We start from the raw sequence: 18,435 nt of genomic DNA, 5'->3' as shown, positions 1-18,435 counted from the left end.
TATTTAGATCACATCCATACTGGAATGTTTAAGTGTCTGTTGGCAGCATTCCCCATGGCTTTGGTAGTAGAACTAGCAAGCTAAGGCACACTTCACTGTACCCTGATGTTCTGCAAATGGCAACAATTGGAAACACGGCCTAGTTGTTGTTGTATACAGTGTTTGGGTAATATGATCATCTGGAGAGTGTGAAGTGTGCACTCTCCAGATGATCATATGATCAGCCTATGAACATTTATGGGCGATTCATTTTTATTTTCCAGAATAAGAGGCGTTTGGGGGAAAAAATTAAATATTTTTATTAGAAAATAAAAAACCACAATGAAGCTATTATCCATCAAAGATCCTCCTGCTGTCACAGATATACTTCCAGAATGCATACAGCAAGTTATCGTTTCTTCCATGTAAACTTTCTGCGGGCACCCTCCTGTCCGGGTTTCTTCCTCTCCTTCACACGTGGGTCTATAGTGAGCAGGCCAGCTGTAAGACACCGTTCTCAGAGTAAGGTATAGATAGCCAAAACAATAGAAAACAGAAGTAGCAAAAAAAGCCTTACCCTTAAGCTGGGTACACAGTGGAGTGATAAGCGTTCATTCTAACATTGGAATGAATTCCCTTGAACCAAGCTTTTGTAGGACATTAGAATTTTTTTTTTTTTTTAAAAGACAAAACAATCCTATTCTGCACTTCATAAGTATAAACAAGGTTAATAGAGATATCGCTAGATTTTATGAACGGCAAACCAAATCTGGCGACCATTGCTAGTGCCTATGCATAATCATACATGTACACACTGAACGAAGTAGCCGATTTCTTGTTACGGAACCTCCAATAAGCCCGTCATCGCTCCAGTGTGTACCCTGCTTTAGAATTTAAACAGTATTTCTAGATATGGTTTAACCTTAATGTTGTATTGCCCTTAATCATTTTTAATCCATTCTGAATCATTTTTGACCTTTTATAGCCAATTATAGTCTTTTATGAACTCATTTTAAACAAAATAATAAAAATACTGATTTGCCACTGAAAATACTATGCTGAAACTCAGCTCCCAGTTACATTTTACAAACAATACTATAATTACAATTGTATTTGAATGGATAAAAAAATCATATACCATGAGCAAACTCTATAACGAAAAGGCAATAGACAATTATTATAATACAGAAAAAAATAAAGTTTCACATTTATAATACTGTCCACCAAACATGCACCTTGCACCTCTCACAACTGGATAAACAGTGTTTCTTTTCTATTCATAAATATTGTACACCCAGCAATTCATGGGAGTCACTCATTGATTAGTATATTACTATTGGGGGAGATGTATCAAGCCTTCTAAAAAGTGGAAAATTTGCCCATTGCACCTATTCAGCTTCTACTGAACATTTTATAGAATGTACTTAACTTATGGGGCCCAAACATGAGGAGATTTTGCTGAGTGATCTGGGCGATGCTAGATCACACAGAGCTGCACAGTGATATGCCAGCGATGTGTGCTGAGCCATCTGTCAGGGCCAGTGTTCTCCGGTGAGGATACTGGCCCTGACTGGCCATTTATCCAGCATGCTAGATGTTAATTGCCTGGTGATAGCAACACGCGGAGCCACGCATCGCTATGGCCCCTACACACTGAGTGATATAGGGGCATTTTCTAAGCGATCGAGTCAAATTAAGTCAGTGTGTAGGCCCCATAAGGTTATCTAGAAGTGGATTGGTGTGCAATGGGCAAGTTTGCCATTTAGAAGGCTTGATTCATCTTTCTCCATCTCTTAAGCTGGGTACACACTGGACAATAGAACAATTTTGCAGATTCCGACAGGTCAAAAGATTGTCCAGTGTGTGTATGCACATTGTGGCTGACGATGTCTGCTCCCACACATGGTCAGTGTCATCTTCAGTCTGTATGTGCAGGGCGACAATGGACATCACCAGGGAGAGAATGCCCCCCAAAAACCTCCACCCACCGTCTTGGCTGGGATTGTCAAGTGTGAATGCACTTGTCTGAGACGTAACACAAACCGGGTCCCGTCGCTGGGGATCTACACATGTAATTAACAGAGGCCCTGAAGCTTATTAATGCCCAATAAGAATGACCACCTCTTATTTTACATAAGCAAATCTCACCTTGCCTCATTGCCTCTATCTCATTCTCAGAGACAAAACTGAGCAGTGCCCTTGATATGGCCAGACGGATGGCCCCAGCCTGTGAAGCTCTCCCACCTCCTGTAACTGTACATTCTACATCGTGCATTAGAAGTCTGTCCAGGAACTGAAATGGGAACATAAGCTGCTCTCTAGAAAAAGAAAAGAAAAAAAAAAAGTCATACACAATTCATCTAGCACCCCCTGACAAGCCACATACCTTACACACCATTGCAGCTTCTATGTACACTCTACTGCAAATGAGAATTTAGGCAGATAGCAACCTTTTTTTAAGCAATAGTGTTTTAATTAAATACTGTACAATTCCTACCCGTACAAAGATTTGTAGATGACAATGGTACTAAAAACTCACAATTTTCCTATAGAATTATACTTTATATATCAGGCATGCATCGCCCAATCGGCCCTTGTTCAGCAGACGATGCGAATACATGAAAATATTTACATTGGAGTTTACATTATGAAGATCAGTAGTATTTTCACTCTTTCCAATAGGGGGTGCTGCAGAGACACACATGGACAGTACAATGCATGTTTCCACCGCAGCTGGAGGTGTTTAAATAAAAAAAATTGTATGTAAAACCAAACAGAAAAAAACAGCATCTGCTTTACCAAACAAGACCTAGATTACTACACAAAAGCAGAAATCTCAGTCTATGGACAACTGAAGGAGAAACCCATCTATTGTAGATATATAGAAAATCTGTTTTTATCATAAAATAAAAGATGAATTTGCTTGAAAATAGTGAATCAATAAAATAATCCTTTACAGCAGGGGTGCCCAACCACAGCCCTCAGGGGACATTAACACGTTTAAGGACATTCACACTAGAGCACATGACTTAAATACCTCAGCTATATTGATTTAACCATCTGTGCTCAAACATGGATATCACTAAAACCTGGACTGTTAGCATACCTTGAGACAGAGGTTGGGGCGTTTTACTTGTTTTTTTCTAGATCTATTCTATGAATGTAGGTAACACATTTATATTACCTGTCTTGAAGTACTGTTAAATATTCCAAATATTCCTGTCCGTTTATGACGATTTTCCCTTTTCCTTTGTCCCGTACTACAACAGTTGCCGCTGCCGTTTTCCTACAGCCTTGAGATGATAGAAATACAGTGCATCAGAAAGAATGGCCTTGAGAAGAACACTTCACTACTGTACATTGGCTGAGGCTCCCAAACCCAGGCATCAAGGCATCCTAACGGTCCAAAGTTTTCAAGTTATCCATGTCTCAGCACTTATGTTACATCAAATTGACTGAGGTACAAATCAAGTCAACTGTTAAAACCTGGACCATTAGCTTGCCTGAAGACCATGGTTAGGAACCTCTTTGTTAGGATAATGTACTGGGAAATGTATAAAAGTACAAACGAGCAGACCACCCAACTCATAAGCCAGCCTGTGGCTAAAATAACGTGGCTCAGTTAAAAAAAAAACAGAACAAAAAAAAATAGTGAATGCAGAGATAGTGTGTATAAAACCATTGGCATATGAATACTAAAAACTGTAATTCTCTCTTGTTGCACTCTTCACCAATATTTGATAGATTTCGTGCATGGGTGAGAGATAAAACATACATGAAAAACAAAATGGATGGTATGGAGCAGGGAACAGGAGGCAGACAGAGGACCATGCATTCACCATAATAAAATAATATAAATGATATTGATGGAGAACCATTACTATCACTATTGCTACTGTCATTTTCATTGCAACAGCACAACTGTCCCAGGACACCCATGGCTTTGTGAGCCAAGACGGCACCATCTGAGCAGATGTAGAAGCTTGCATCACCTGATGGGAGACTGAGAATATGCCCTCATAAGCTGGGGTTGATCTGCACATAGATTTGCACTCAGGCGGACAGACCAGATGTCATTTTGCGTGACACTGTAATTTACATAAAATGGTGTGGCGGAGAAGGTGCATTAAGAGTTCCCTATTTCATAGTTGCAGGAAGTGCACCGAGCCTTCTACATTCAAAAGTACTCGTACCTATAGGACTGATTGGTACTTATGTAGTATCTGGGCGTCCGATTTAGAAATCGGATCGCATCGCATGCGACCAAATCGTATGCGATGGTCAAGATTTTTCCATAGGATTCAATGTTAAAATGGTCTGAGTCCATTTTAACATAGAATTCAATGGGAAAAAGGGGTCCTTTTCCTTTCCCCACTATTCAAGTGGGCATGGAGTTGGATATAAACCTGTGGCGAGCGTAGCGAGCCACCGAGCCCGAAGCGTGGCAAGGGGACACAGAATACTTTTTAAGAAATATGCGTTCGCTCGCCACGCTTCGGGCTCGGTGGCTCGCTGCGCTCGCCACGCTATATGAAATCAACTCTATGCCCACTTGGATAGTGGGGAAATGAACAGGACCTTCTTAACATTGAATCCTATGCAAAATCGCATCGAATCGCATCGCATCTGATTGTATGCCTTAAGGTAAGGCATACAATCACAAAATCGGACGCCCAGATACTACATAAGTACCGACTGATTTTATAGCTTCCAGTTGCGGTTTTTGAAAAGCACATTTCTAGGTGCACTTCATTGTAATAACAAATAAACAAGTGACACATGTTGTAAAGAACATTTTTTTTAAATATCCTCTGATCTATCATGATTAATTTAAGACACACAAAGATATAACAAATGGTACTTACGCACACAACTAACAAGTAAAATGATTAAAGGGGTGGTCCTTGATTAGAAGTGGGTTCATACTTGTACTGATGCTTTTATGGTGTCCACCATTTGCGCTCTATGGAGTGCATACTATACAGCATAAGCAGTGTGGCTTATATAAAAAGCACATGAGCTTTTATTAGTATAATTACCGTACTGTTATTCTAATTACAGCCGGTCTCTTGAGTGAATCACCAGTAAGAATCTGTCTGGTAAGATGCTATACAAACAGAGGTGCTCTTTACACCAAAGGCATAGTAATAGCACCATGGCCGTTATTGTAGTTGAATCGGATGGATGCGTATTTTCGGACAGGAAACGAGTGTTCTTAGCCCCGCCTTCCGTATGGATCGCTCACACCGTCCGAATGCGGTAAGACGCTGACCGAATGGACCACGTTTGGATTTTTCATGCGAACACCTCCTCCATCTGTGGGAACCTTCACCATCATTCGATGGTCGCCGACCATCGAATGCTGGACCGAGTGGTCAGGCAGCACCGAGTGCTCCAGACCACTCTGGCATTTCTCAGTGCAAAAGCAGGGATATGGACGGGCAGCTGGCATCCGGCTATGTCATATGTCCGCCCCCACATGTTAGTCACGGCCGGATTACCATACGTACGCCCAGCGTTTTCATGGGAACGCCCATGAAACGTGGGGCGTACGCATATGGTAATGAGTAAAATCAGCCCTTCACGCCCCTCTCCACCCCCTGCTCGGATGGTTCGGTACGATCATTTTCTGCACGGATCTCACGCTGTGTTCGGACGTGTGAGGCGTTCACACATGCGCAGATACGCCTCTGCACATGCGCAAACACCAAACATCGGCCGTCCGTCCGCATTCGGAGCCATCCGACTCAATCGGAATAAGGGCCGTTGTTAGACGCAGACTGTAGTTTATCAAAAGTCATACATAAAAATATGCACATTGCTTTCTCCATTTATGGGAGAATTTGATGGTCTCTTCATTCTAAGTAAGGATAATTAGGTTATTACTAATTAGGGGTTAATTGTAAAAGCATTGCATGGTCATGCAATACAGTAGCTGTACAATATATACACGGAAGACATGTAAGTAAAAGCCTCATCTTTACAGTAATGCTACACAACAACTCTGATGTTGTGGTCTGTGAGGAGTATATGATGGCACCACCTAAAGTAGTGCATGATATGTACCATGTATGCTAATCCTGCAAATCGTCAATCCTATCCCCTGCATGTATACAGAAACCTATCCAGTTGCCATTGTAGAGCTTCTGAGGGTAGAGATGTAAGGCTGTGGGGTAGTCTCTGGGCGGTATTCAATGAGCCTGATTCGCCAGGTTTTTATGGCGAATTTGTGCTGTTTGGCGAATTTCTGTCAAAAACGGTGAATCACCCTATTCAATGACCACATGGCGAATACATTTGAAGGTTTTTTTCGCCATGATTCACCGAGTAGCAATCGCTATCTTTTTATGGTGAAGTGGAATGTGAACTTTTAAAATAAAGTGTTTTGTTTTTTACATTTGGTGTCAAAAAATCAGGAATTTTATTCTGAGGAGGGGCATGCTATTTTTATTCATGTGCTGTAAGCACATGAATATATATTTAATTTTAAAAATAATATTTTTATTTTTTATTTTATTTTTACACAGCATCCAGCAGGTGGCGCCAGAGCGGAGCCGCTCATTACATATTCATATATTCACTGCACGATCATTACGATCCTGTGTAGTGAATATACGCCCCCCTGCTGGCACCCCCGGGGGGGCAGCCTGTGCTGCCTGGCACCCGGGGAGCACACGTAACCCCCCACAAAGGTCTGGGCTAGGCAGAGAGACTACCATCTCTCTGCCTGGCACTGTCCTGAGGCTCCCTGCGGCAATCGCCGCAGGAGCTCATATTCGCCAGTCAGGGGCTTGCTGCCCCTGACTCGTTGAATACCGGAGCCCGCCGGCTCCGGAACGTGGCGAATGTGCAGCGAATCCAAAAAAGGATTCGCTGCACCTCGCAGGTATTCACATTGAATACCGCCCTCTATCTTTTTACGTGGTGGCAGTATAATCGGTAGCCACTTCCTAGGAATCTATGAATATTCACAGGTAGAAATGAGAGTGTAAATGATCTATGTACTGGCTGGAGCAGGCTGTGCACCGGAGACGTCTGTGACAACATGAAGCTGCTGGGTGTGGACCATAGGGTAGACAGGAATTTGGTGGACCCCAAAAGGTCTACATGGGAGAAAGGATGAAACAGGCAAAAGTTTGAAATTGAAAAGGTTGACATGAGTTTTTAAGGGTTTGTTTTCATATTGGACATGGATCCTCAATTTGTGTACTGCTTTAGCCCCAATGCTATGAGCCAGGTGCCTCGCTGCTTTCAGCACATTTTACTGTTCCCAACCAACCGTGGTCCTCGCGGTTGGTAAACAAATTGGGAAAATGTATGTTGATCTTTTGTGTCAACCTATTTTCAATTTCGATCTAATGCATTTGACCCAATAGTGGCTGACCATTGGACTGTGGACCTAATCAATGATGACAGGTAGTTTCTGACTGATTAGAGGAGATGGCACAGGAACTATACTTAACCGCCAGCTAAATGAATGATGCCTAAAGCATTTATGACAAAGAAACATTGCTAAGACTATTGAATATTGTACAGTACAATTATGCTATAACAGTGGTTCCCAAACTGTGCGCCATGGCGGAGCACTTGCAGGGGTGCCCTCCAACAATAACATATGTTGGCGAAAAGAAGTGAATCCTGTCCCTAACCACATACCTGACATTTAAACACAATTTACTTTTTTTTTTCTCCTGAGGTACTCAATAAGAACTTTTGGCCTAGGGATGCAATGAAAAAAATTCTGATACTCTAGTGCAGTGGTTCTCAACCTGTATCCTCAAGAACCCCCAACAGTGCACGTTTTCCAGGTCTTCTGGCAGTTGCACAGGCAGGGATGGCAACAGAAATCTTGGGGCCCCATATATATATTATATATATATATATATATATATATATATATATATATATATATATATACATACACATATACAAATACACACACACACACACACACACACGCGCACATATATATATATATTCCAATGTAAGACCGCACTCATACTTGAATTGGGTAACAGTGGGGTGCCCATACAGGGTGCATGTCAAATGCATGAATCCCAAAACATAATCCAATTCTCAATCTGAGAAGTGAGCGCTCGTCAATATAACAAGAAAGTCCATTTGTTATAAAATCAATGGTGCTTTATTCCATCGATCAGAGACAATTAAATAACCAAAGAGCACCGACGTTTCGGTCCTTCAGATATGGACCTTTATCAAGGAACCTGAAATGTACAGAATAATGCATACAACAACTTAATGGATGCACAATAAGAGTACAATTGCAAAGGCAAATATAAAATAAGTCAAACTTACATTATTTGGTATAAAGAAGAACATCTGTAGTCAGCGTGATTAATCAAACCATCATGGTAGAGAGAATGAGCCCATGACCAGAGGAGCCCGGGCCCGGCTTAAATACCCTGTGTTACATGATCACGTGGGGCACGCGTTTCCTGCACATACATACATACATACATACACACACACACACACACACACACACACACACACACATATATAGATCCCCTATTAATGAAGAATAGCCCATGATGAACCCTTGAACCCACAGGCCACAACCCCAGGAACAGTAAATTGGAATTTAATTTCCCAGGAATTATGACATGAGCAGGAGAGTGCCGGTACACACAGCAAATAGATATATGCATAAATGTATACATATAAAATCAGTATAAATAAAAATGTATGGCGAAGTTGCCAGCCAGGACCAGGCGGGACTCACCACAGCCAGAGTGACAGCCTCTAGGGACAGCAGTGGAGCTGCGGGCGACTGTTTTTGAGGGTTTTCTCCTGCTGCCAGCCTCGGTGATGGCAGAAGGGAAGGAGGACCCGCACTGCACAGTACAGTACAGCATCATTACATCAAGCCGCCCAGCAAGACTGTACCAAGTGACAGGCTACAGGAAGGGGGAGATAGAAAGTTGCTCCTAATACAGTACGTTTAGTATTTTTTTTCTCCGTGCGCAGTGCGGACCACTGTCTCCTAGTGCTGAGCGGCAGCTGCCTGCACACACACAGTAGATGAGAGATGTGGTGGCACACAGAGACTAGTGAGACCTGGCAGCCACACATAGGTAGGCAGATGTGCCGCAGGGATAATGCTACATACAGAGAGGCAGCAGAAAGGCCGGGTCACGGAAGTGCTGGGGCCCTTCAAAGCATCGGGCCCGTCACACTTGTCCTCCTTGACCCTCCCTGTCGCCGGGCCTGTGCACAGGTGCACTCATTATTTACTGACACATTTTAAAAAATCACAGGTGGAGCTTATTAATTCACCTGTGAATCTGTGTGGAGACCTGGAAAACGTGCACTGTTGGGGGTCCTTGAGGACTAAGGTTGAGAACCACTGCTCTAGTGCACCATGATTAGAAAAAGTTTGGGAACCGCTGGGCTATTATATTACAGTTTTACAAACTTGCAATAAATGATCTTTGATTTAACCATCTGTGTTCAGTCATGTATATCCTTATAACCTTGACTGTTAGGGTTCCTTGAGGACCACTGCTCTTACCTAACCTTCATAGAACCTACAGATCATTTTTGTACTTAGACACCGGCACCCCTCTGCCAGAGGAGAAGGGACACAGCTCTCTTTGTTAAACATTGGATGAGGAGATGAGTGGGGACCCCTATATACTGGTAAAATTAGTAACAGTTTAGCAATAAGTAAATAACCAGCAATGCACTAAGGGATACCCTGAAATGTTTGGGCACCAGTAAGGTGGCCTGTTAATTGTCACCTGTAAGTGCTCTGAAGAAGCGGTGCTGGGCTTTTGCTCTACGTCCTTCATGGCTAACCTTGACTCTCCAGCTGATGTTGAACTACACATCCCAGCATGCTCTGCATCATATTTAGCATGGCCAAATAGGAAACTGAAGCAGAGCATGCTGGGATGTGTCGTTCAACAACAGCTGGAGTGTCAAGGTTAGCCATCAAGGCTCTGTGTTACTATTTATAAAATGTATGCTTTTTAGAAATATTTTGAGGCTTTTTTCTCTGTTACATGAATTTATTTTTCATGTATGGAAAACTCAGTTCACATGAGATGCCAAAAGCCATATTAATAAAGTGCATGTATTTACGTGTGTGTGTGTGTATAGAGGATTGTGTTTATGTGAATGACACTTAAGCCGGTTTACATCTGTTGCATGTCATTGTATGTTTGTTATAGTCTGTTGGCCTTCAGCAATCAGTTAAAGAACAATCTTGGAAATGACGATTGATAACCTAAAGAGAAGAGCCCTATAGTTTTGCATGTAGCTGGAAAGCAGGAAAGTCTGTGGTGTTGTTACCTTCCCCTGTGCTGAATGCTATTCCCTGCTCATCGTACTGCAGCGGACTAGCCACGTGCTTCTTAGACTGGACTTCAAGCACCTTGCAATATTTCAGGACGAACTCCTCCTCGATGCTGCTGTGCGGCAGGCTCACCAAGCGTTCCATCATTTGTATAAAATACAGGTACTGCAGGCAAACAAAAGCTCATTAGGAGGTGTCAGTGTAATTGCCTGTGCTATAGTCCCAGGCTTAAGCTTGGCAAGGCAGGACTGTATCAGACTGACACTTTGGCATATGGATGTTCATTTTCCAACAGAGTGAGACAATGGATTTTGATGCTCCACAAAATCTCCATGTCCCTGTTTTGCAGAGAACAATGAATCAAGGCAGCTTTAAGCTACTCCTTTGTAATTGAAGAGATCTTGTCACCAAACTGCTGTAAATTATATCAGCCCTCAAGAATTTCGCTCCATTGCCAGCTAATTAAATCTGCATTTTCTTTTCGCACTTTCTACAAATGGTGTTTATGAAGTCTTCCCACCCCTATGACCCTACTAGACTTCATGTAATTGAAGGCCTACCTCACTAAGTGTTTATTATTATCAGCATTGCATGTGATATTTTTGGTTGACAAGATATTAATACTAGACAAATAACCACCAAACCCAAATGCAAGAATTTACAATTACATTTATCGTAAATCACTTGCAGATATTAAAGTGCAGATATATTGCGGGTTATAATAACTACAGAAATGACAAAACTGGAATGATTTAGCAAGATTGCTGCTAAATTTAAAGTGGCAATCCGTTATAATGATTGTTTTGGCAAGGGGGGGTTACCTTTCCTCCCATCGCTCCCAGCCCCAATGATGCTCAGAACAGCAGCATCCCCAAGGGAGTCGCTGACTACTCCAGCCAACACCAGCAGATTACAAAAACCTCCGGCCCGTGGTGAGCCTGGTTACATCTTTATGCAGACCTGTTCCTTCCTACACATGCTGACTTGCTTGCATTAATTTCTAACTTCTAACAGTGCAATTACATTCTTTCCCCCACTTCATATACAGAGTACAAACTATTGCTGCGGGTCTGTATTCACACTAACGGGCTAACTGCTGCAACTAATCTACTAACATTTTCCATTCTGGCGTTTGCAACTACTGCGGTATTAACACATAATATTTAGTTGCAGTCCTTCTCAATATCACTGGGACACCAGTATTGTTTATACTCTTTTTAGTGTGGCAGTTAATCTTCGGTTCATTTAAGCCATATGTTAATTTATGTTTGCATAATAATTTTGCTTATATAACAACCTTTTTATTATTTATTTCTACATAAAGTATTCTTACATAACAGAGTGTCCAGTGTCTATGTGGGCAGGGTGTGACATTCATAGTTATTACTTACATCCAGCAGTGCATTGTAGATATTTTGTGTTTAGTATTTTAAATGATCGCAGCTTTAAATTTAGTGACAAACTCACGGATGCCATGCTAGTTCCGTAATCATGGAAGCTATAACCCACAGGTTCTCAAACTCGGTCCTCAAGACCCCACACAGTGCATGTTTTGCAGGTCTCCTCACAGAATCACAAGTGAAATAATTAGCTCCACCTGTGGATCTTTTAATGTGTGTCAATGAATAATTAATGTACCTGCGGGGTGACCTGGAAAACGTGAACTGTATGGGGTTCTGAGGACGGAGTTTGAGAACCCCTGATGTAATCATGAAACAGCAGCTTATAGATTCCCTAGAACCTAGTGACATCATTTTGAGTATTCTTTCTTTATCTCAACTTTACTTGAATTGAATCTATGAGCACAGAGATGTTTTCCTATATAACACCTCTGCAAGTGTCTTACTACAGAATAAAGTGCCGTCATCTGTGAACAGACATAGGGGCCAGATGTATCAAGATTTAAAAAGTGAAAAAATGGAGAGTGATACACAACCAGCCAATCAGCTCCTAACTGCCATGTTACAGGCTGGGTTTGAAAAATGACAGGTAGGAGCTGGTTGCTTATCACTCTTGCCTATCAATTTTTGACGCTTGATACATCTTGCCCATAGATATCTCAGAATTATTACTACATGCAAGCTCAACTACTGTAATTTGAATATGAAACATTCCACATATGTAAGTTGGTCATAAATAGATTAAAGGAGATGAGCACCGTGTATGTATTCTGTGTTCTTAGCCCACCCATACAGCCAACATGGGGGGTTCCCAGAAATCATACAATTGTGTGTAACTGAATGAGAAATATACAGATTTTCCCTGCCATATTTGGCATACTGTGTTTCTATAGTATAGCATTATAATATATTAGGGTATCTGTGATTTGTATACGATATAATAAAATAATTCATGAAATGATTTTTGGTTTCTGTAGGAAGTATCTAGGGTACTTATTTCCTAGCACGGCGCCCGTCGCAGGTGATCGCATACCTTAACTTAAGGTATGCGATGGACGCGACTTCAGGGCTATTTTTAGCCTTTTCCCCGACAATTAATATCATCAATCATTGTATAGCCACCCTTATGGGTATTTGACATGACAAATGCCCCCCCATTGTTAACGCCACCCCATGATGAACGTCAACCCGAAGCGTGGCGAGTGCGAGCCCCCGAGGGGCGGCCGTACGCGTCCTCCGACCTTTTCATACCCCCACTATCCACGTAAGCGTGGAGTTGATTTGATATAGTGTGGCGAGCGCAGCCACACCATAGGGACCATTTCACATTGATTCCAATGTAAAAATCGCATCGATCGCATCACATGCGATTTGGTTGCATGCGATGGACGCGATTTTTTTGGACCCGATGGATACAATCTTGATCGCAGGCATCGTACTAGGAAATAAGTACCGTATCTAGCCAGCCCCTATCATTATTACACTGGTAAATAATGTGCTGCAGTTCTCAGCTTCTAACTGGTGCACAGTCAAAACGCAGTACAGGTGAGGCATCAACACCGGTCAATGGATAATGCAGCACAGCGGGTATATTTGAACAGTGCCTGACAGGATATTCATAGTCTCTTTTTCCGCTGCATAATAGATAATCAAATCATTTAGAAGAGGCACTTCACTCTTAGGGCAGGCTTTGTTATTTTTTTTCTTCCTGCTCTTCAATAAGCGATTAGAAAATAAACATCTCTATAGTAATGCAGGAGAGCTGAGAAGATGTGCTCTGGGAACACTCACTAGGACAGCAGTGCATTAACCCTTTGTGCACAATATCCTCACTTGGCCGACAAAGCTAGACACCAGTCACACTGCTTCACAACCCACAATGGGCCTCGTTTACAGCTTGGTGAAATCTACGTATTGGCATCTGGACAAACTGTATTTCAATTTATTCTGCAAAGAGGGAAAAAAACTGCCTGCCTTTGTATGTAGACTGTGAGCACTGATCAGCTACATTTTACAGTGCAGTTTGGGAAAGAAACAAAAAGTCATCCAACAGTATATTTTAACACACCTTAAAACCACCAAATAGATTTGCCATACTTCACTACTATCCCGGATGTCCAACCTCCAAAGTCCAACTCTCTTCTCTGGAGACGTGTACAGTAAAAAGGCTTGCTGTATTGAGGATTCTCCATGAAGTGTGCCAACATGACTCCACCCTCATGCTGCACACAGGTAGGGGCAGAACTACCATGACAACATTTATGGCACAACGCACCCCATTAGCAATCTTAAGATATTACTTATTATTCTACATGAAAATGATATTGTGTTATGATAAGTATCCATTGTACCACACATCCCTTTGACAATAACAATGTCAAACACTTGTTATTTCTAATAAAACAGACATTACTTACATCTGGGTCACACATTTTTTCTACTATCAAGTTCTCCAATTCCTCCTTAATCAACCATCTTCTGCCAGACAGGTTTCTGTACAAAACAAACACACAGCATTACGCATTCTCTTAATTATTCCGCTAATTAGAGACGCATCACCTGATATCACTAATATTGGCATCTGTGGCTCGATGATCAACTAAAACACTGTAGAAAATCACAATTTAACTGCTGCCTATAAATAGCATCTTTACATGAGAAAGGTAGTTTGGCTTCAGCGATATCAGGAGCATAATGAAGTGGCAGTATAGTGAGAGGGGAGAACTGAGAGTGTTAGGTTTCATGTTACTGTATATATCTATTATCGTATTCCAAACGTAAACAAGCTATAGCCAAAAGATTATCTATGCTAGTAAAGGTATATCAAAGAATATACAGTTGTACAATTTCCCTGTCCTCCGCTCATAGCACAAACACCAGCTGCATTGAATAGTAAGATACTGTAATAATACCAGGTCACCCTAACATAGTCAGAAAAGGGATCAGGAACCTTTGGACCTCCAGCTGTTGTTGAACTACAGATCCCAGCATGCCCTGCTACTGTTTTGCCATTTGGCAATGCTAAAACTGTTGCAGGGCATGCTGGGATGCGTAGTTCAACCACAACTGGAGGACCAAAGATTCCCGATCCCTGAGTTAGAAACACAGAATTTGCGTGATGCGCAGAGCATAAATACAAAAACTACTGTACATTTGTAAATGCAGTAACAAAAAGCCACATAACACTCAAAAAACAACAAACAAGGCTGGTCTGCAACCCAAATATTCACTGTGCATACGCCATTCTAGTTGGCATTAAAATTGGCTGAGAAAATAAGGCATATTAAAGATTTGGAATTTGAATGTAGACTCACATCTTCGGTTTTTCATGGCCGGAGCCTAAGCCTTTACTCCGAACTTCATCATCATATGCACGAATTGACAGAAACTTCCCATAAGTATCCTGAAGAAAAGAAAAGTAACAGCAATATAAATAGGCTATGGTACCGAAGTACTCTTGTTTTTGCCTAGGGCTCTGTATTTGCACAAGTTCCAGTCTTGTGTGCAGTGGGGAAAGAGGGAACAGTTTTAACAGCATGGTTGGACTTTTCTTTTTTGATTGTTTGCTTGATATATTCTCTATTAGCTTGTATATATCCCTTTCCTCCTGCAACTTTTCTACAGACAGCCATGTAAATCATTAGGTGGGGACATGTATGGCTCTTCAACAATCAAATGTCCACAAGCTCCATGCAGACCAAAGAACTAGGAAACCATTATATTGACCACTGTGAAATGTTCCTTAAAGCCTTTCACACAAGGTGGCAGTACAACTGAAAAAAAAAAAAATAGCATAAATAATTAGGTTTACAATTGGTACTGCAATGCTCTAAAAGTGATAGAAGTAGCCTTTTACAGTGGTTAGGGTAATGATGGCATATGTCACACTATTACCGCTAAAGCGTTCCCTTTGTTCACCGAGTAGAATGTTAAGCCCATGCCCATTGCACATTGATAATGATGGCATTTGCACACAGCCTTCTATGCACTGGAGTATACTGCCAATTTTTGGAAGAAAGTAGGGTTTGCAGAGTTTGCTCTTGTTATGAACAGCATCTTCGATAGAACACAAAGCTCTACTTCCACATTACATGGCAAATAAAACAAAATCATCTGTTCATCGTACTACAGTTGGGTCCCATAATGGGAGTATAAGCAAAACCATTATAAAAGGTCAGATTTACACTCACACAAGAGTTGTAGCAATGCAGCAGTCACACTGTCCAACACAGTCAGTAAGCGATACCAACCAATACAAGTCATGGAGAGAGAGCAAGAGAGACTGCCCAACACACAAATAGAGAGAGAAACTGTCAACAAAGCAGAGACCGCAAACCAAAGACACAGAGATACTGCCCAATACATAGGGGGAGAGAGACTGCTCAACAAATTATATGAGTGAGTGACTACCCAACACAGAGAGAGAGAGAGAGAGAGAGATACATACACACTCACACACACACCCCTGATATAGACAGGAAGTGAGTAAGAGACTGCCTAACACAGGGGTGGCCAAACTGGTCCTTGAGATCTACAAACAGGCCATTTGTAGATCTGTAGAACATGTCAGTTAGGAATGAATGCAGCATGTTTGAAAATGTGAGAGTTAAGGTGGCCATACATCAGAAAGATATTGTACCCAATCATACAATCTTATGTACATAATCATACAATCAATCAGCAGATGGATTGTATGACTGATTGTAAGATGGATTGTATGCAGATTGTGTGCACATCTTGTGTACACAATTATGCAGTAGATGGATTGTATGATTGATTGTATGATCGATTGTGTGTAGATTGTGTGTCCAAAAACCACCAAGGACTGCCGGGGATTTCAAGGGAAATTGTACACAATCATGAGCGCAATCGATCTTAAGATCGATCTTTCTGATGTATGGCCAGCTTTAGTAATGACTACACCAGTGCACCAGCTGGGTGGCCTTGAAAATGTGAACGGTTGGTAGATCTCAAGGACTAGTCTGGCCACCCCCGGTGTAATACATAGCAAATCAGAATGCAACATAAAAGGGGTTTATTCTAGTTCATTCTTTCTGACAAAATCCTTCTTAGATGGACAAAACCATGTGCACTGCAGGGGGGCAGATGTAACATGTGCAGAGAGAATTAGATTTGGGTGAGTTATTTTGTTTCTGTGCAGGGAAAATACTGACTGCATGATTTTACACTTCAATATAGATCTCACTTTGAAGAAAAACCCCACCCAAATCTAATTCTCTCTGCACAAGTTACATCTGCCCCACCCGCAGTGCACATGGTTTTGTTCATCTAAGAAGGATTTTGTCAGAAAGAATGGACTAGAATAACCCCCAAAGTGTGATAGACTGCTTGTCACAAAGGCCCTTATTCTGATCGGTGCGGCCGGAGCCGATTATGCGTCCAGGACCGTGCGTGCGAAACCCCGCCTTCCATACGGATCGCCAACTCCGTCCGTATGCGGTAAGAAGCTGTCCGAACGGACCGCACGTGTATTTTTCACGGAATACGCCTCCTCCATCTAAGGGAACCTCCCCCATCATTCGATGGTCGCAGACCATCGAATGCAGGACCGAGTGCTCCACCAGCACCCGCAACCTCAGACCACACGGACATTTTTCCATGCAAAAGCAGGGATCTGGGCGGGCAGCTGACATCCGGCAATGTCATATATCCGCCCCCTACACGTGCGTCACCGCCTCATAACCATACATACGCCCAGCGTTTTCATGGGAACGCCCATGAAACGCGGGGCGTATGCATATGGTAATGAGCCCAAATAGCCCTTCATGCCCCTCTCCACCCCCTGTTCGGAGTGTTCACATATCATGCGGGATTTGGCCGTACGCCCCGCTCGCACATGCGCAGAGACGCCTCTGCACATGCGCAGACACAAAACATCGGCGGGCCGAACGCACGCGGATATATCCGCACCGATCAGAATAAGGGCCAAAGTGATTGACCGCATGACATACAGAGAGAGAGCACGAGAGAGAGAAAAAATAAATAATAAAAACAGCAAAACTCAGCTTTTATTTAGTAACTGGGCAAATTATTTCCAGAAGAGATTATTTCCATACCACAATAGTTAAGGTGCCCATACACGCTCCGATCCCGGTGTGCGTTCTGGGCTTAAATAGCATCCATCACATCGCATGGCATGCCTTGTGCATGCCATGCGATGTGATGAAAACCAAGTACAAAAAGTATGTGCAGCACATACTTTTTGTACTGTGCGATGAGGTGCCGCGGGAGGGCGCACCTCAAAGCACACATCGCACCGCCGCTATCGGAGTGTGTATGGGCTCCTTTACAGCTAGTTAAGAGTTTTCTCCTTACCTTTCTTACTGTTATCTTTAAAGGATGCTAATGTCTGCCACTGGGGAGATTCTATTGCTGGCTATACCCTAGGACAGCAGATCGTCTGGCTGTTCCGCCGACCTGATAGGCGCATACATATTTACCAATCATCAGCCCAATTTGTCGTGCCTGACATCACAACTCGGTGGGCATTTACATGTCCCAGTTGTAATGTTGGTTACCAGCAGCCTCTGCAGTGTACAACTGCCCTACACATTTGTCACACTTTGCACTAAGCATGGACATCAGAAGCCCAACATCAAATAGTCGTCAGGCTTTGGACATGAAAAAATGCAATGCAATGGAATTGAAATCATTAGATGATAGAACCATTATGTTGAGATAAATCCTTCAAAACAACAAAAAACATTTTGCTGCCTA

At 42.2% G+C, this 18,435-nt stretch overlaps 1 protein-coding gene across 1 annotated transcript in view; it reads right to left on the bottom strand.

The window, feature by feature from the left end:
* Positions 1–274: 274 nt before the first annotated feature.
* The window catches only part of MRPS9 (mitochondrial ribosomal protein S9), a 65,118-nt gene continuing 46,957 nt past the window's right edge, over positions 275–18,435 (bottom strand). Inside the window, exons 6-11 of the mRNA XM_083174400.1 lie at positions 15,012–15,100; positions 14,115–14,190; positions 10,294–10,462; positions 3,164–3,272; positions 2,128–2,297; positions 275–480 (exon numbers count right to left, since the gene is read on the bottom strand). Coding sequence (XP_083030526.1) covers positions 389–480; positions 2,128–2,297; positions 3,164–3,272; positions 10,294–10,462; positions 14,115–14,190; positions 15,012–15,100 — 705 coding nt within the window. The 3' untranslated portion in view covers positions 275–388. The remainder of the gene's footprint in view (positions 481–2,127; positions 2,298–3,163; positions 3,273–10,293; positions 10,463–14,114; positions 14,191–15,011; positions 15,101–18,435) is intronic.

This window comes from Crinia signifera, chromosome 2, assembly GCF_055691185.1.
Source record: "Crinia signifera chromosome 2, ASM5569118v1, whole genome shotgun sequence".
NCBI lineage: Eukaryota > Metazoa > Chordata > Amphibia > Anura > Myobatrachidae > Crinia > Crinia signifera.
The sequence above is the reverse complement of the archived record's forward strand: the minus strand, read 5'-3'. Positions and strand labels throughout refer to the sequence as shown.